General features: G+C 35.3%; 1 protein-coding gene across 1 annotated transcript in view; it reads left to right on the top strand.

Annotated features, from left to right (window-relative positions):
- The window catches only part of PTPRQ (protein tyrosine phosphatase receptor type Q), a 266,556-nt gene that overhangs the window by 117,194 nt on the left and 128,676 nt on the right, over positions 1-20,686 (top strand). The window contains exons 34-39 of the mRNA XM_057556607.1: positions 11,039-11,199; positions 11,906-12,051; positions 16,295-16,463; positions 17,949-18,239; positions 18,502-18,777; positions 19,150-19,301. Coding sequence (XP_057412590.1) covers positions 11,039-11,199; positions 11,906-12,051; positions 16,295-16,463; positions 17,949-18,239; positions 18,502-18,777; positions 19,150-19,301 — 1,195 coding nt within the window. The remainder of the gene's footprint in view (positions 1-11,038; positions 11,200-11,905; positions 12,052-16,294; positions 16,464-17,948; positions 18,240-18,501; positions 18,778-19,149; positions 19,302-20,686) is intronic.

Below are 20,686 nucleotides of genomic sequence, written 5' to 3'. Positions count from 1 at the left end.
CCAGGGCACTTATCCGTTCTTCTGCCTCAGTTATTCTGCTATTGATTCCTTCTAGTGTAGTTTTCATTTCAGTTATTGTATTGTTCATCTCTGTTTGTTTGTTCTTTAATTCTTCTAGGTCTTTGTTAAACATTTCTTGCATCTTCTTGATCTTTGCCTCCATTCTTTTTCCAAAGTCCTGGATCATCTTCACTATCATTATTCTGAATTCTTTTTCTGGAAGATTACCTATCTCCACTTCATTTAGTTGGTTTTCTGGGGTTTTATCTTGTTCCTTCATCTGGTACATAGCCCTCTGTCTTTTCATCTCGTCTATCTTTCTGTGAATGTGGTTTTTGTTCCACAGGCTGTAGGAGTATAGTTCTTCTTGCTTCTGCTGTTTGCCCTCTGGTGGATGAGGCTATCTAAGAGGCTTGTGGAAGTTTCCTGATGGGAGGTACTGGTGGTGGGTAGAGCTGACTGTTTCTCTGGTGGGCAGAGCTCAGTAAAACTTTAATTGGCGTGTCTGCTGATGGGTGGGGCTGGGTTCCCTCCCTTTTGGTTGTTTGACCTGAGGCGACCCAACAGTGGAGACTACCGGGCTCTTTGGTGGGGCTAATGGCAGACTCTGGGAGGGCTCACGCCAAGGAGTACTTCCCAGAACTTCTGCTGCCAGTGTTCTTGTCCCTTGGTGAGCCACAGCTGCCCCCTGCCTCTGCAGGAGACCCTCCAACACTAGCAGGTAGGTCTGGTTCAGTCTCCTATGGGGTCACTGCTCCTTCTCCTGGTTCCCAGTGCGCACACTACTTTGTGTGTGCCCTCCAAGAGTGGAGTCTCTGTTTTCCCCAGTCCTGCCAAAGTCCTGCAATCAAATCCCACTAGCCTTCAAAGTCTGATTCTGTAGGAATTCCTCCTCCCATTGCCAGGTCCCCAGGTTAGGAAGCCTGACGTGTGGCTCAGAACCTTCACTCCACTGGGTGGACTCCTGTGGTATAAGTGTTCTCCAGTTTGTGAGTCACCCACCCAGTAGTTATGGGATTTGATTTTATTGTGATAGCACCCCTCCTACCATCTCATTGCGGCTTCTCCTTTGTCTTTACATGTGGGGTATCTTTTTTGGTGAGTTCCAGTGTCTTCCTGTTGATGAGTGTTCAGCAGTTAGTTGTGATTCCGGTGTTCTCAAAAGAGGGAGTGAGAGCAAGGGGGAGTGAACACATGTCCTTCTACTCCACCATTTTGAACCAATCTCGACTTCTAGATTTTTGAATCAAAGGGTGATAACTCTGAGATTTTTGACACCATTTTGCTAAGTTAGAAATAAAATTGAAAGTGAAAAAAATTAATGAAAATGAGAATCAAGACTTTTCTGGCTGGGGTTCCAGCCCTACACTTGTGAGAACAGTGTCATTACTCTGTACTCAGTTATCGCACAGCGATCATGCTGTGTGGGTTCAACTCCCTAATAGTGCGCTTTCTCTCCTTTGATATCCCTTTTCTGTCTCTCTTTCTAAGATGGATTATAGATACAGGGGGAGCTCACTGAAAGTAGGATGAGGGGATCTCAAGTCTGGGATATGGTAGCTCTTCTCACCTGGCTTTTGGGAATCATCCTGGGACCCATCTCCCATCATAGCTTCTAGTTTCAAGGTTTTTATTTTCTGTTTTAGCCTTGATCCAGCCTCAGGCTTATTCTAGTGCCCTGGCTCTCTCAGCATGTCTGTCTCAACCCTCAGGTAGCTAAATGCTCTTGGTCATTTTCTCTGAACCAATCTGTAGTGTGCAGGACTGGGAAGGTGACTTCCACACTGTTCCCTAGTTCTGGATGGTCTGCTAGAAGAACCCTTAGATCTTACGGGGACATAAGTAATTACTGGACATAATTACTTACTAGACATAAGTAATGCCATATGGAAGACAGAGATTTTCTAAGAGGTTTGCCATTTTCCTTTCCATCCTGAGAAGAAGGAGCTCTACGCTGGTATTTCCTTCACAAACCTGTTTGTTTTCACCACACTACCGTCAACTTAAGATCCCAGGACACTCCTGTCTGAAGGCTTTGTCCTGTTCTTTCTCTCACCTTTTCTTAGTGGAGCAAAACTTTTTCTTTTTCTTGACTGTTGAAAGCTTTCTTTTTGCATATACTTCTTCCTTTCTGTACCATGACATTATAAAACTTTACGGTCTAAAATCATGCAGGATTGACTCTCGATGTGGAAAGAGAATGTAAAAAACACTTTTTCCTCAGTAGAACTTGGCTTTATCTTACACACACACACACACACACACACACACACACACACACACACACACACACCACACATAGGGAGGGAGAGGGCGAGAGAAGAGAGAGAGAGAGAGACAGAGATTGAGATACTATCTGCTTCAAGATCTGGTTTGTTAATTGCTGTATCTGGAACAGAAAACTACCTGGCTCATAATTGAAGCTAGATATTTGTTGAATGGATGAATGAATGAAGAATATATTTTAAGAGTTAAAAACTTAATATAGACTTACTAGCTTTTCATTTCTGGCATAAGAGTAGTGATGCTTTTCCAGACAATGAATACCTTCAATTGAATAGAATTAGGTCTTATAAAGAAAAAACAAAAAAGGAAAAACACCTTAACATGTTCAAGAATATTTTCTATAATAGACTGAAATATATAAATGGTAATGGAGTATATACAGAGATATTTTTAAGTTTCTAGCGTCTTCTTCCCTAAGATACCTGTTGGAACCACTGTAGTTAAAGGGATAGTCATAATTCTAGGTTCTTTCGTATCACTGTCACTAATCACTAATGCTTTTTTTGAACTCTTGCCGTATCAGTTTTACTGGAGAGAATAGGAGGCATGTATCACCATATAATGGACATGCATTCTGAGTCAGAGAGACATAGGTTTGAGTCATGGCACTGCCACTAAATTATCTGTGTTGTTCTCTTAAAATACTGTATAAGTGGTGGCTATCTTTATTAGCAGAGTTCCTGTTTCAGGGGTCCATATTTCTCTCACAGTTCTCAATTTCCATTATTTTAGTTCTTTTGATAACTACCAACTTCTTTTAAAAACAACATCTTTGGATATTTGCTGTTTTCAGTATGTCTGCAAATTACAGGTTACCTGTTATATTTGTTATACTGGTGACTCCTCCCCTTGTCATGAGTATTTCTTTACAAAATAGCTCATGAGGGTTACTGTGCAATCATTTTATAACCACTGCTGTGTGAATCACATTTGATTTGTAGATGGCGTGTTCAGAAATCTTCTTTAACCCATTGCGTTTTATATAAATTTATTTATTTATTTATTTTTGGCTGTGTTGGGTCTTTGTTGCTGCTTGCAAGCTTTCTCTAGTTGCTGTGAGTGGGGCTACTCTTTATTGCAGTGTGCGGGCTTCTCATTGCAGTGGCTTCTCTTGTTGCGGAGCACGGGCTCTAGGCGCGCAGGCTTCAGTAGTTGTGGCGTGTGGGCTCAGTAGCTGTGGCTCGCAGGCTCCAGAGCGCAGGCTCAGTAGTTGTGGCGCACGGGCTTAGTTGCTCCATGGCATGTGGGATCTTCCCGGACCAGGGCTCAAACCCGTGTCCCCTGCATTGGCAGGCGGATTCTTAACCACTGTGCCACCAGGGAAGTCCTGACCCATTGCATTTTAAAATAATGTTTTCTTTTAAAGTTTGCTTTGTGAAATAACTTTTGTCATCTAAGTAGCACTTTTTTCTCAGTAATACTGGTAAATTATGTTTATATGGTTTCAAATGAGAAGCAATCCTTTCATTCCTAGGGCAACACCATTAAATAAATGAATTTCTACTAGAGCCCTCTAAGCTTATTCTTTTCATACACTTTGGATTGAGGTGTGGTATTCTAGTAGACTGATTATACAACTTATTTATTTATTTTATAGTTGAATTCAACTTGGATTTGTTTAGCAATTTATAATGTCAGTAAAATTTAACAGTAGTTTTCTTCCTTGTTTATAAAACTTTTAAGTAAATGGCCCAAAAGATGTAGCTAAAAGACTGTGGAATGAAAGTGATGCTGAAAATTCTAGCTTATATACAAACCTTGGCTTTTAAATGTTTCTTGGTCGTCTTAGTAGTTGTCATGAGAAGTAACTTTGAATCAGTCAGTCTGACAAATGTTTATTAAACTCTGTGGGGAGATAAAAAATATATAGAACCTTAAAATGATTGTAGACTAATTAGAGATAAAATATTCTCATGTGAGATAATTTAAAAATACTTGCTGAGCAATATATTAGGAAGTCAAAACAGTTTTACTGCAGCATTTTATTAAATGTCACTGGTCAAATGATTTCCCCTGTAGCATAAAAGCTTACCTTTGGAAATGGCTTTCATTGTGCTAAAAAGATATGCTTAGTCCTATTTCTTCCACTTTTCTAAAAGATTTTCACTCTATTAAAACTACCTAATGGTTTGAACATATGATATAGATCAATAATCAGAATGGGAAGGGGGCTATTTCAAATTTCCTGAGTTTACCTCCCATTTGGAATGAAGTTGGTAAAGGCAGATTGATAAGTCAGGAGAACATCTCAGTGGGAACAGTATATGAAGGCTTGGAGGCAGCATGAATGAACTGTGTCAAGAAGTTGATAAGTAACATTGTAGACATGAAATAGTGGGGCAGGATTAGGATGGTGGGAGATACAAACACAGGTGGATGGAGTGGTTGAGTGTAAGGGTGCTTTCGATCATTTAACCTGAGGTTTCTAGTGGGATATTAAGAACTCTGTCTCAGCTCTTTTTTTGCTAATCATTTTCATGAATGACTTGGATGAAGCTTGGATACCGAGGCGACAAGCAGGCTATTGGTAGGCCATCCATTCTTTGCTGTACCAGCAAACTGTTAATAAATTCTGAATAGAATTCTGTCAGTATAGTGAGTAGATATCTAGTGAAACTTCAACTTCCTTTGTTTCTTACAAAAATCAGAATTCTTTTGCCATATTCCCCTTGAAAATAAATCAGCAGGAATTAAATAGAGGTGGTCTTTAGGTGGAGCATTTGCTTTGCAGTTTACCTCAGTTCCCACCACACTCTGTTTTAAATTCAATCATTTTAGTCATTTACTTTGCCTTTGTGGATCTTGAGTTTTTATACCTTCAATTTCAGGGGTCTTCTCATCCCATTTGTGAAATGTACAAAGCTAGGAAAGATTGTGATTGGAGAACAAAACATCTTGGAGAACTAAAGAAAAGGACTCAAGAGGGATAGTGGAGTAGTTAACATTTTGGGACAAATGCTGTGTTTGGTTTCTTACCTGTTTTCTTACTTGTTTTTCATGACAAAACCTTAAAGTGAAGAATATTGTCACCATTTTATAGTTGTGGAAATTAAGTCTTGATGAGGTTAAGGAGTTGATTAAGGTTACAGAACTAGAAGATGACAGGGCTAGGATCATAACCAGATCTGTATTACTCTCAAATCATGCTTTCCCCAAATCACTAGGAATAAGTGTTATAACTGCCCTTTGTTCTAAAAACTCAACAGTATGCTTATAGGATTGGGGAAGTCTTAGTTTGATAACAGCATTTGTGATTAAAGACTAATGGAGTTATAATAAATTAAGCTTAGTGCGTCAACTCATATGGCATATTTCTACCAAAAGAAAATCACTGGCTTGATATTGGTCTGCATTAGTTCATGGACTTTATCCCTTATGAGAGCATGGTCATACTGTTTTATGTGTAAACCAGTTGAATTACTGGTCCTCACAGTTTCAATGGTAAATGGACAAAGGAAGCTTGTTCAGCAAGGAGTGATGATGATGGTGGAAATACTCAGGATCAAGGCATATGAGAAACTATTAAATGATGGAAATAGGTGTTAGTCAAGATTCTTTTAGTTTCGAATGATTGCGCCCAACCTAAATTGGCTTAAGCAAAATAATGACATATTTAGCTGAAAAGTCCAGGGGTCTACTAACTGGATATAGGAACTCAAATAATTTCATTAAGTGTGGTTAACAGCAAGAAGCTTGGTGTGGGCAACAGCAAGATGGCCCTGTGTCTTGAGTATAATGGCACAGGAGGAAAGTGGAAAGGGATGAAACTGGAGGGGTGGGCAGGCCAGATACATGGAGACTTGAGGCTTGAATAAGGCTCTCTCTCACTCTCTCTCTCTCTCTCTGTGTCTATCTAGAGAGAGAGAAGAATGAATCTCAGTATTGAATGGGATTTTTAAATTTTATTTTCATCACTCACCCAAAGATTACACCCAGGAGAAAACATTCAAAGGACTTTCCATTACCCTTGGAATAAAATTCAAATGCTTTATTTTGGCCTGAGGGATTGTGTCTGTCCTCAGGGGATGAAATCTTTCTCCTCCAGCTTAAGTACAGTCCCTCCTCCTGTCTTCTGGACCCTAATTCCTATGTTGGCTTCAAGAGGATGGTTTATAAGTGTGTAAGTGAGCTTCAACCTCATTCTCCATAGTGGCTTTCTCCTCTAATCTTATAAATGTGTCTTTTCTGCTAAATGCAAACAAGCAAAACAAAGTCAAACCAAATCAAATGAAATCAACCAGCCAACCAAATGATGACAACAGGAATAAGAGTAACAATAAATGAATACCCTACTTCGACTCAGACTTTCTCTGAGATTGTAGTAAAGCTTTAGGATCATAGAATATGCAGCTATTTATGCTAGTTTGGGGTTCTTTGATACGTAATTATTAACCTACTGATTCAATCCATCTATGAAGAGTAAATATTCTAGCGTAATTGCAACATAGAAGACCAGTGTCATTGGAGTGGGAAAATTAGTGAAGTTGCTGGGTCATGTGAGAGAGAAAATGATTTGATAGAGTCAAGTAAATGCATGTTGAAATTCTTTATTTTGGGGAGTGGTATTTAGTGAGTGAAAGAATTAGTGTAGAATATTTAGATAATAGCAGATTAAACTTTTTAAAATAAATTCATAGGAATGTACAGGAATGGGTGTATCATCAGGCTAGATTGCCCACATAGAACAAAATATCAAATGATGAATATTAGAATTGAGACCATGACCTTTCAAAGAGTCTCATACCTTGTCTAGGAAACCATTCATGTTCACAGTTAGGGAAATGGGGAATTTTGTTTAAGTCTTTCCATATGGTTTTGATATTCATGGTTCCTCTTAGGCAGTTGTTGCTTAGCATAGTCTTGATGTGATAAGAAATGAGCAAAGGAATTGGTAAAGCAGAGCAAAGAAACTGCTCTTAAGCTCTAGAATTTCCTTTATGCCCTAGATGTCAAAATGTGGTCTGTCTTTTGAAAAGAAGTATAAATTAACTAGGAAATAACTTCATCTTAAAGACTCCATTAATTTCATCCCAATATGTTTTCTTGATGTTACCAATCAGTGTAGACAAACAGAAAAACTCCATCTTATATTTATTCAGAATAATTTCAAAGTCATTCAAATTCTTTTGATTTCTCAAATTCAAAAAGGCTTTAAAAATATTCTAATGAGTTTATAAGTTAAATCAGTAAAATGATAGCATTGAAGACTCCCCGAGTTTTTTTTTTTTTCCTCAGTTTGAAAATCTGCACTGCGTGGGAGGTTTGGCTGATTTTCTAAGTTATCTACTTTATAGGTTAAGTATTGTGTGACATTTATGGTCCTTCCATTTCCACACAGTTTATGACTTTGGATATGTAAGAGTTAGACCTGCTCTGTCAGGTGGGCCTTCTCTCTTCCTCTTCCCTCCTCAACTCCCTATTCTACTCTCAAACCTCACAAACTTGCTTTCTAGTGAACGGTTTCCTGCATCTCTGGGGGCTGTGCTTTATTCTCCTTTTCTACTCTTTGGTCACAATTAATTTCCTCACTCATCCTTTCTCTTTTTCTTTGCTTTTAGCCACTGGGGAAAAATTACTGTCCTTAAGGGGATCACACTGTTATTAATGAATTGTTTTATAATTATTTACTGCTTTGTCTCTCTATTTTGAGGGTAAGGCCTGTCTCTTACTCACTTAATAGTTCCTGACATAAAATAGGTGCTCAAAGAATTTTGCTGAATTTTGTTGAATATTGATTGTATACATATCATTACTAAATACAGAAGGAGTGGGGAAGGTATCTATCTTTTTCAATTTGGAGCACTATCTAAAAGAACAATGCCTCCTTAACTCCCCGACATATACTGTATTCCATTTAAAAGACTAATATAAAGTATATCAAAGAAAATGTATGAATAAGTTATTCCAAAAATTGGACTGCAAGTGACCAATAAGATGAGAATCTGTTTTACTCATGGTCAGAGATGTGCAAATTAAATAAATGTTTCTGGTCAATTAAATTTGCAGAAATTAAGAAAATTAATATCCAGACAGGTGGTGAAAGTTTGCACACTTGCTGTGACTCCAGATAATAATGATTTATTAATTACCATTAAAATAAAAATTTTATAAAACCGTTTGACTCAGTCACACTATTGGGAATTAAACCTGCAGAAATAAAAGTATTGTTATGGAAAGATATTTGAGTAAGAATGATTACTGCATCACTGATAGTAATAAGAGAAAAAAGGAGAGAAACAACCTAAATGTTAATTTATAGAGGGAAGGCTGAAGAAATATGCTATATCCAAATTAGGCAACTAAAAAGAAAATAATGGTATAGATTATTGCTATTAACATGAGAAAAATCAAGATATAGAACATATACTTTTATAAATGGAAATAAAACGCTGTAGTGGAACACATCGTAATCCTATTATAATATTTTTAAACTAATAAGAACAAAACAGACATTGTTACACTAAACCAGCTAAAACCGGGAGTAACAACTGATTACAGCGTCACAGCTGGGTTTCTCATGCATGGGAGAAACTGTAGGATTGCTCATGAGATGGCTCTTTAGCGAGCAGAGAGCTCAGGCCTCAGCCCAGAGGTTTCTGTGTGTTTCTGCCAATCTGGCAGCAGCATAAGAGCAAGGAAGGTGGAGTTGGATCCTTGGGAACAGCGTCACTTCTCTTTCCTTTTCCTACTTCTGGGTTCTCAGTTTTATGGCAGACCATCTGTTATGTACCCAAGATACATTCTGAACTTGTACCAGAAGTTGAAGCTTCAATTGAAGTTTATCTGTGCTCAGATATTTTTCTACCATAGCTATTAAAATATCAGCCACAACTCTAAACTACAAACGCCAAACAGATAAGACATATCAGTATATGAAAAATTTTTGTTAGCACTGTTTTGTCCCTGGAGATAAACTGGAGTAGATGTGGAAACTATACCTATGTATGCTGAAGTGGACTATTGAATTTGTTATTCAGATAATTTATAAAGACTGTCTTCTTTTTACTGAAATATCCAGATATTTAAGACAAAATTTATGTTTGACCTGCATTTTCCAGGTAATTGCCTTGATTCTGTGTTATCTATGGAACATAATTGGGGTTTTTCTTATTGTAGGCAGAGCCTTATCTGCACTATTTTGCTGTGAAGGTCAGGGTAAGAAAGTAGTCATGCAAGGCAGCAGATATTATTAAAAATATGCTTGAAAAGAAAGTTTTGAAACAGATATAATACAATTAGGTTGCTTTAGCTAATTTCATAGCTTTAGAGATCTGAGTTGGACTAGCTATACTGTAGTGTTCTAATGACCTGTGACCAATGACAGGAGTATGCAGTTGGGTAAAGTTTCTATGACAAGGCATCTTTCTCAGACTAATAGCCTAATAGCCACAGCATTAAGAGTTTTAAAAGGTTCTCTCCTATAGTCTCAGCGAAGTCAAAGAGAGAACTCAGTTCTCCCTATGGCTTCTGAAAAAGGATGTCTGATGAAACTCTTTCAAATTACTGAATAGCCTGGCTAATCCTGCCTGTCTCTAATCTCATACTCTGAATCCATATTTCTTACTATGGTAAGCTTTCCAGCTATTTTTCAGATAACCATACTTATATTTGGAGTGAATTGATGCTTTTGTAATGGTAAAACCATGGTTGAAATGTATCTCTTTGTGGATATCCTTAATTCACTTAAAATCTGTTATTCCCCTTAATGATTCAAGGATTCAAATATTTCAGTGGTAAAGCAAATGCATTTTATGTTCAGAGGGAATATCCATTTACCTCTTGGATGCCTTGTGCTTCTAAAGAAGAAAAAAATGAGATTACATGAGATATGTATCTTTTCTGTGATATTAATCATATTTTCTTATCTAAATTCTTTAATAATTAATTTTATTGATCTTAAAAATCAAAATTTCTTTTTAAAATGCATAGTTTTCAGTACCATTATATACATATTCATTCTTTAGATTCTAATCTATACCCAATTCTATGGAAACTGAATCAACATGACTGAAATTAATTGTAGTGCTGTATCACTTAGCGACAGTTTGCTCTTTAGACATTTTCCCCTCTCCTGGCATTTTGGTACTTACTTGGAGAGTTTAAGTCAATATTTACTTTCTTTTCTGAAGTGATATTTTAGATACATTTCAGATTTTAATTGAGTGAGAGATGTGAGCTCTACTTTTTGCTTTCCTGTTATGTTATACATACATTATTTTAAATCTTGTTTCTAATTACATAAATGATAACCCATACTCATTACTTTAGATATTACTATTCAGGTATTTATCATTTGAAATTGATTTGAATTGGTCTGAAGTAAATTGGTCTGTACTTTTGTACAATATATGTAAAATGTGTTTGATAAATATATGGTATAAATTAGATTTTGCCAACACTTCAAAGAACACATATTTGAACAACTAAAACATTGGTATGAAAAAGAATGCTGTAATTTGAACACACAGAAGTCCTAGAGAGCCATTAAAATCAGTCCAAGCAAACTCTTAATATGAACATCCTATTAACACTTGATTGAATTACTGAATATACTTGAAAACAAAAGAATTTACTCACTGAATTATTCTGAAATTCGTTCTTTTCAGCATTTCTGGATAAGTAGCATCTTTATCCCATTAATCCGGATTAATATCTGTGCATAAATGTTGCTTATTTTTAATGTACTCAAAATGTATCTGTAACGTTTAATTTAAAGGTCAGTTGTGCAGATAATCCTTTTTTTTCCTCTTAGGGACAGATCATCATTAAAGAACATTAATGTAACTGAAACATCATTAGAGTTTTCACATTTGGACTATAATGTTGAATATAGTGCTTATGTAACAGCTAGCACCCGATTTGGTGATGGGAAAACGAGAAGCAATATCATTAACTTTCGAACACCCGAAGGAGGTGAGTTCTTATGGGTGTAGGCCAAGTAAAAGAATATCCTACTCAGAAAAAAAATGTGTTAAATATAAATATGTCTTATTAAACCTAATATCTGTCACGGTTACATGCAAAATTGCTTTTCAGTCACTCTCTAGCTATGTGATGTTGGGAAAGTTAGTTAATCTCTCTGCGCCTCAATTTCCCATCTGTATTATGGAAACGATATGTTACCTACCTCACAGGGTCCTTATGAGGATTAAATGAATTTATATTTGTAAATGCACTCAGCACAGAACTCAACACTTAGTAAGCATTTAGTGCGTTTTTAAATGAAACAAAGTAAAACGCATGAAGTCAGCTCTCTGCCTTTGTCCTCTATTATTCAATTTCAAAATTGCAAGTTAAATTAGAATTTCATATTATGCATTCTATATCGGAAACTTGTCATAATGTTGTTTTCAAATCTAGGGCAGTAGGCATGTTTTAGAACTGCGATAGTGTTTTGTGAGTAAGAAATCCGTCTGTCTCTGCTTAGATATTGCTATGGTAGAGTGTTACGGGGATGGCCCAATGAGCCTTATGGATTTCATTTCTGATTTCTAACTAGATATTATTCTTAGTTTTTAAGCAATTATCATAACTAATCAAAGGCAGGTAACATTTAGAACATTTCACACATTTTTTAGGGACACAAGTACAGTTTTTTGTTCGATCATTTGTTTTCTAGCACCAAGTGATCCTCCCAAAGATGTTCATTATGCAAACCTCAGTTCTTCATCAGTACTTCTTTTTTGGACGCCTCCTTCAAAACCTAATGGGATTATACAATATTATTCTGTTTATTACAGAAATACTTCAGGTACTTTTGTGCAGGTAAGACCTGAGTTTTCTCCTGCTTCTTTACTTACATCCTTCAGCTCTGTTGATAAAGACTTGGCATGGTAGAAAAAGTTGCTTATCTTACATTTAGAATTTTGTGTAGACATTTTATAGAACTGCCATTGACATAGAAAAATGTGGTGGAGAAATAAATACATTTTAAACTGTCTGTGCATGCACACATATACTCAAACACACACATGTTTCTCTATCAGGTTCAAATGTGTTACCAACAATGAAGCTGCCACCTTTTAAAAATTCTGTATATAAATATGGCCCTGAGTGCCTCTTCTCCAAGAAGTGTTCACTAGAGAGTTAATGGTTTCATTTACCCTCAATTATTTCTCAGCTAAAAAAAAATTTCTTTTTGTTTGTATATAATATAAATAGTTTTCATGTTTGGATGCATTTGTGTGTTTTTCTTCGATTCTAAACATGTTTTCAGTTGTTAGCAGGAGGGCTTATCATCATCATCATCATCATCATTACTTCATATCAGATGTAATGAAACTATTAAAATGTGCTTATTTAACTTGAGGTTTGCAAGGTTATACGGTCACACACTTTGCAGATGGACACTTTCTGAGATATGAACAATAACAGTTATAAAAATAGCTAAAGTGCATTTCGTTTAGAGAAATAGTTTTAATTTTTCAGCCAAATTCCTTTATTTCTCCAAACTAACTATTTCACAGAACTCTAGTAGATGAAAAGATTAAAACTGGAGTGGTTGTGATTGAATCAGGAATGGGGAGAGCTGGAATATAACTTGGAAAACACTAATTTAGAAGAAATACTGCAATTTACAGAATATGTACCTTACTGATAGGAACTGTTGACTGCATGTTGATTATGACTCTGACCATTATGAAATGTTTGCATCCTTTTAAGCAGAAGGAGGATAGAGATAAGTCTTATTAATTCTAAGTTGCCTAATTCCATTTGTGATTAACAACCCATGTGTAGCCACTAGAGTTAGTTCTTGTGAGCAGAAATCTCTGGGACTAAAGTATGACTTGCTTTAGTACAGTTTAGGCTAATGAATAAGGTCAGAGCAGAACTTTGCAAGCCATCTTTGGCCTTACTCAGCAGTGAGTAAAAGACAGGCCAGAGGTTGGTTCTATTTTTATATTCTGCTCAAGGCCCTCTCAGAGTGGGACTGCATACGAAAAGAGGATCTGTTTGTTTGTTTAACTCTTTACATCAAGCAATTTTTGCTGTTCCTTTTTGTTCTGCTGTATTTGGGGAAGAATGGGGATCAGTGTGCAATTTATTTATTTATTTTTTTTAAATTATTTATTTATTTATTTATTTATTTATGGCTGTGTTGGGTCTTCGTTTCTGTGTGAGGGCTTTCTCTAGTTGTGGCAAGCGGGGGCCACTCTTCACCGCGGTGCGCGGGCCTCTCACCATCGCGGCCTCTCTTGTTGCGGAGCACAGGCCCCAGACGCGCAGGCTCAGCAATTGTGGCTCACGGGCCCAGCCGCTCCGCGGCATGTGGGATCCTCCCAGACCAGGGCTCGAACCCGTGTCCCCTGCGTTGGCAGGCAGATTCTCAACCACTGCGCCACCAGGGAAGCCCTATTTTTTTTTTACCACAATGTGTTTACAAATTTAATAATGTGTCATTATGTCATAGAGGCCATTCAAATTGCAGATATTTTTCATGCATTTAACCAATATTCAGTATTCAAAATTCAGTAGTTCTGAATCTTAGCAAAGGTTTTGCCTCTGTACAGTTTACTTTATGGCTTGTCTCTGATTCAATTTTGGTTCTCTTTGTCCACATCTAGGTAATCGAGTGTAAATGTTTAACTATGATTTCAACATGATTTTATGAACCTTCTTATTCAAACCTGAGTATAATGATACCATTTGCAATTCATCTATCTTAGAAAATGTAATCTTTTATTAAATTACCTTAAGAGTGCTTTTAAGTGTGACAGCTGCAAGAGGGCACACAGGCTAATGATGTTAAAACATTTCTTATATTCCTTGAAGTTCATCATGCTTTAATTTATTTCTGAAGTTAATGTAATATATAGCATAAAAATCTGCACTACCTAATTTTCTATTTTGGATTGGTAGAATAGAAGAAATCCTCAAAATGAAAATTATATAGCAGAATAGATGTATAGCTGTTTTCTTCCCTCTCTTTCTTCTTCCCATAGAACTTTGTAGCATATCTCATGCATGACACATCATATTCTGCTTTCTATTCCTGGTATCTGCTACTTACCTTAGCTCCCTCATCCCATAGCAAATAACATGAAGAAAAGAGTTGTGTGTGATGCTTGTCTTTCCACCCCCTGAAGTCCTCTGGTACAGTATGATAATGCTCAATAAATGTTTTAATCATAGAACATAAAATTCTTATAACAGATCAACATTATTTTCAGTACTTAGTTATAATTTTGGAGCACTTGAGTTTGTTGTGATCTTTCCTTCTTCTGACTTTGTGGAATTTAATCTCTTTGCTACTACTTGGCAATACACCTTGTCCCTCCTCCAATTGTGGTATATTGTGTTTTGTATAGTGTATTAACTCTTCTACATTTTAACATTTACCCACTTATGTCTCCTCAGTTTGCCTGACATAGTGTCTTTTATTAAAAAGTGTTAAATGAGTACTGGTTGATTAATCAAATTTGAGAAGTTTTCACTAAATACCTTCTGACTGTATTCATATACACAAAGAATAAACCTTAATTAGATAATTTGAGCCACAAGACATTTTTTCCAAAAATAAATAGATGAATGGAATAATCATCTGGATAATTGGTGTAATTCTAAATTCACTACATGTCTGTGCATGTTTACTCACACTCAGCATGAATAACTTCTGGGTGATTAAAAATAATTTGTTACTTAATATTGTCATCAAGGTAGGTCATAGGTAGTCGGAATAAATTTTATAGCAAAGAAAAATCAAAAAGCTCTATTAATATTTTAAGAGAGAATTTATGTAAGCCAGTTATGCCATGTGTAAAGTAGATGTGTTGGAAGATATTAAAGTTCACAGATCATATTTTGTGTGAGATTAAATATGTTTTAACTTGTCTGTTCCTAAATAAGTCACCACAAAAGTAAAATAGATCTTTTCTGACACTCTCCCCCACTCCCTATACTGGGAAAGAACCACAAAAATTTGCTGAATTTAGTTTGTTGATACATTGCAGAACCACGATAACTATAAATTTTAGTCAAATTGATTATCCTATGTTACTAATTTTAATGAACTTTTTACTAATTATTGGTTTTTTATTGTGTGCCGGAGATGGTATTGTTTTATATGCTTTATATTATCTAATCCTGAAAAGCCGTCTGTGAAGTGGAAATGATTATTCCCATTTTACAGTTGGAGAAGCTTTGTGATCAGATGATTTATCCAGAGCTATTGCCAGAATTGAATGCAGGTCTTTGGACTCCAAGGGCTTTGTGCAGATTGGAAAGATTCAGATTTCTCAGTATAAGTAGACATTATTATAAAATTATTCATACTTAATTCATATTTAATTACCTACATGACTTTTTAAAAAGTCTGTTTTCCTTTATTTTAGAATTGATTTTGACTTTGTGTTTTGTGTTTAAAATTTGGTCAAGGAAGGGATGATTGTAATTCCTTAATTATCAAAAAATACCTTGGGACAAATATAACTAGAGTCAGGCAAGAGAATTTTAAAATTTCTCTTACTCAGCACATATGAGAGTGTATCCAACTGCCTTCCCATTTCTCTACATGATTGTAGAAAAAAAGAGGGTCTATGAAAGATGAATAATAACCATTTGAGTTCATAGAAAGAGGTGAACACTTTCATAATTCCTACATTGTTAACAGGAAGAAAAAACTTAAAATTTTTATAATACTCCCAAACTTGTTTAAAAATATATAGTCAATGTTTTGAAAAATACTTGAATGTTTCATAAGGGAAACTGACACTGGTCAGCACATTGTAGCATTTCCAGTTCACCACTAGACCTTCCTCACTGCAGCTAAGCTTGGAGTTTTTGCTACTCTGTATGTTGATTTAATAAAACTGCTACCATCTATTCCTCTTTTAGTACCAACATATTTCCAGTTTAATTATTGCAATAAAAAAGTTCTTTGTTTATTTTCCTCAAAAATTAACATATTAAAATACTGAGGCAACCAATCCATGAATAATAATTACTTTGAAATGCTCATGTATACTAAAAATATATTCTGAACAATTAAAACGATATGTTTATTTTTCAGAATTTTACACTCCATGAAGTAACCAATGACTTTGACAATATGACCGTATCTGCAATAATAGATAAACTGGCAATATTCAGCTACTATACATTTTGGGTAACAGCAAGTACTTCAGTTGGAAATGGGAATAAAAGCAGTGACATAGTTCAAGTATACACAGATCAAGACAGTATGTAAATGAAAAGCATTCATTAATGTTTAATAGGATTAATTTAAAACTTTATAATTATTTCAGAATCTTTTTCTATTTGTATGTATTGGTAATAAAATCTGTGTTTTATTTAGGCACATTTAACCAGTCATAGAAGTTTGAAAATGCATTTAATATAGCTATAAACCTATTACAATAGTAACAGCCTTTTCTATTCCTGAAAACTGCTACCATCCATTTATAAAAATTCTGTCACTTTCATTGCTTCGAAAGATGTCACAGCCATCGGTTATGGGCATGAAAAAAACCGTTGCGTATATGGATGGATTTTCCAATAGTTAATATCCATTTGCTCTAGAAATGACATTTTTTTCTCTCTAGCAACTTGTTTTCTTTTCAGTCTTTGAACCCACAAAGGATTTTATGCAGCATCTTTGTTCTTATTGTGTTTGTGACTAATATGTCCAAAATATCTTTTTTTAACTCTGGAAGTTTCTCATTTGTGGCTTCTGCAGAATCCTGTTTGTGTTGAGTATTCAGAAAACTATAATGACTGAAGCTCTTGCTGTTTTTTAGGTTTCAGTTTCAAGAATACGATGATACCTGGATCATTGTCTGTTTCTTCTTGTGGTTGTTTCTATGGTCCATTTATTTTTAAAAGATTAGTCCTCTTACTGAGAAATGATACTGACCTAAATTTCTGCTGAGAGTAGAATTCCATGTTTATTATTTGAAGATTATAAATTTGACAGATACTTTAAGTATGAGGAATGAATGTTCTCCCTGTTGTTGGAACAGTCTTTTAAATTGTTTACTCATTGATCAGCAGAGTAGATATGATATGTGAAAATACAAGTTTGGGGAGTCTTTAGCAAAAATGTTTAGTGCAATTTGTGGTCAATATCATTTCAGGCATTCTTTAAATGCAAATCTCTCCCAAGATTTTCACCAACCTATAACGTTTTATCAGTTATTATTATAGCACCATGAATAATAAACACTTACTGTGCACTGCTCCCAGTGAGAGGTCATGGGTGACTTCATATGTACAATAAGGATCATCTTTAGAAGAAAGAAACTAAAAATATTGTTTAGATAATATACATTATCAAAATATTTAAATATCTGAGTATACATGCACACATACATGTGTGCATACTCATAATCTCATACACATAATTTCCATCACATACTCATAATCTCATACACAGACTCATAATCTCCATCTTGTAGGAAGGAAAAGCCAAGAAAATATTGTATAAAACAGTTCTCACACATGTTAAAGATGACAGGGTTTATTTTGAATGAGTTTAATATAATTTTAATATAATTATTTAGAAGATATTTTGTAGTAGATGATGTTACCACATGTGGATTTAAATAATGTAAGAGCAGGTGATGTAGTAGATGCCATTTCAACAATTATCCTCCGGTTTGTGAATTTACTTATATTTTATTTAGGGTGACTGATGATTTTTATATTTTGCACATTACCTGTCATAGTACCTGAAGGAGTTGTTGGAAACCTGACTTACAAGTCCATTTCGTCAACTGCAATAAATGTAAGCTGGGGCCCTCCGTCTCAACCAAACGGTCTAGTCTTCTACTATGTTTCTCTGAGCTCACAGCAAACTCCTCGCCACGTGAGACCACCTCTAGTTACATATGAGAGAAGCATGTATTTTGATAATCTGGAAAAATATACTGATTATATATTAAAAATCACTCCATCAACAGAAAAGGGATTCTCTGATACCTATACTGCCCAACTACACATCAAAACTGAAGAAGATGGTAGGCTGGACCCTTTTATTGCCTATTAAGCAGATTGTTGGTGTTCTCTTATTTATATTGCTTTCTGATAGAAAACATTATTCTTATCACTACATAGATTCTGTTTGTTCTTAAGTAATTAGCCTTTCAATAAACACAGTAAGCTCTAAGTTTCTTAAAATAACTACCTGTTGATAAAAATGAAGTCCCATTATTATTAAAGCCTCTTCTTCTTGATGCTAATCACTTTTGTTTCATTTAATATTCTTTTTTTCTTTTATAGTCCCAGAAACTTCACCAATAATCAACACTTTTAAAAACCTTTCCTCTACCTCAGTTCTCTTATCATGGGATCCCCCAGTAAAACCAAATGGTGCAATAATAAGTTATGATTTAATTTTACAAGGACCAAGTGAGAATTATTCTTTTGTTACTTCTGATAACTATGTAATACTGGACGAGCTTTCACCATTTACATTATATAGTTTTTTTGCTGCTGCAAGAACTGTAAAAGGACTGGGTCCTTCCAGTGTTCTTTTCTTTTACACAGATGAGTCAGGTAAGCCAGAATCCATATTTCTTCCAATGATTTCACTGTTGCAGCACTTGCTCTCTCTTTTTAAGGAACAGCATGGAAAATGAAAGGATATTTGATTGTCTGTTTGTAACAGCCTGACAACTATTCATCTGCTTTGCTGAACATTTCTTTTTAATTTGAGCTTCAGAACAGAGTGTTCTGTTTAAAGCTACTTTGGAACTACTGAGTTCCAAGTACAAAAGCATGATTACTTATGCTCTTTATTTCTGAAATTAAAATATGATCAGTTTATAAATCTTTCTAAACTAGTGTCTTCAAGAAGCTAGAGTCACGATGATATTTTTCTGCTAAAAAATGTTATGAATGTAAGTTTTATAATGTGTTTTCCTGCAGTGCCTTTAGCACCTCCTCAAAATTTGACTTTAGTCAACTACACTTCAGACCTTGTATGGCTGAAATGGAGCCCGAGTCCTGTTCCAGGCGGTATTGTTAAAGTATATAGTTTAAAAATTCATGAACATGAAACTGATACTATATTTTATAAGGTAGGTTGATGATAACACTATATATTTATTTCAAAAATTTAGAAAGTCAATTAAAGTATTGACATGCAGGGGGAAAATGGACTGCTTTAAGTAACACAAGGACCATCTTTTTAAAAAATCTTTTTGGTTTCCTACAACTTAAGGATGCTTGCAGAAAACACAGCAAACGTTTGTCAACTATGGAAGTGGAGTACTTCATATAGCGTTTTATTTAGAATTTGTAACTTCTAGATAGCTATAAGTTAGGAAGTAATTGCACCATTTTGTTAATGCTGGAAAGTATACAGTAAATTTTTTCAGACTATTTAAAACCTGTTATTGTCTTAAGGGTAATATATTTCTACATTCATCCCCCTTACCCACAGGGGATACATTCCAAGACCCCCAGTGGATGCCTGAAACCATGAATAGTACTGAACCGATATGTACTGTGTTTTTTCTTATACATAAAGTTTAATTTCTAAAGTTTAATTTATAAATAAGGCACAGTAAGAGATTAACAACCGTAACGAATAACAAAATAGAAAAATTATAACAAGCCGTGATAAGAGTTATATGAATGTGGTTCCTCTTTCTCTCTCTCAAAACATCTTCTTGTACAAATTTAATGCCTTTTCTATCTTAACTAAGCACTTATCACATACTATGGCAATAACTTTTACAGTTTGAGGTACAACAGCAAAACTTGTACATTTTTTTCCCCTTCTTCCCAATTTCATAGAATGTCACAGAAGCTTCATTTTTACCGAAGATCTTAGCAGCCTCAGCATACGATTATTTTTTCTTTCCTTATTGAGAACTTTTTTCATCTTTTCACTTAAAGGAAACACTTTATGGCTCCTCTTTGGCATCTCTGAATTGCCAGCATCACTACTCTTGTACTTTGGGGCCATTACTAAGTAAAATAAGGGTGACTTGAACAAAAGCACTGCGCTGACAGTCGATCTGATAACCAAAAAGGCTACTGACTAATGGATGGGAAATGCTGGACAAAGGGTTGATTGATACCCTGGGCAAGATGGAGCAGGACCACTCGAGATTTCATAATGCAGCTCAGACCAGCTCACAATTTAAAACTTAGGAATTGTTTATTTCTGGAATTTTCCATCTAATATCTTGGGACCATGGTTGACTGTGGGTAACTGAAACCGTGGAAAATGAAACTGTGAATAAGGGGGGGACTATTGTATTTGTTGTTAAAAGAAGTACCAAGTGAATGTTTTTAACTTGTTCAGAAAAGTGTTTATACTGGACTTCTGTTAACCTTTCCAGATAGCATGTAATCCCACACTAATTGGTCTTTTAAAATATATCATTATTCTTTTTCTTTCAATGCTAATTAGTTTCAATGCTAAATGCCCTTTCACTCCTCCATTTTTGGGTTT

This window comes from Balaenoptera acutorostrata, chromosome 11 (genome assembly GCF_949987535.1).
Source record: "Balaenoptera acutorostrata chromosome 11, mBalAcu1.1, whole genome shotgun sequence".
In the NCBI taxonomy this organism is placed as follows: domain Eukaryota; kingdom Metazoa; phylum Chordata; class Mammalia; order Artiodactyla; family Balaenopteridae; genus Balaenoptera; species Balaenoptera acutorostrata.
Note: the sequence above shows the minus strand (reverse complement) of the source record. Positions and strands in the feature narration are given on the sequence as shown.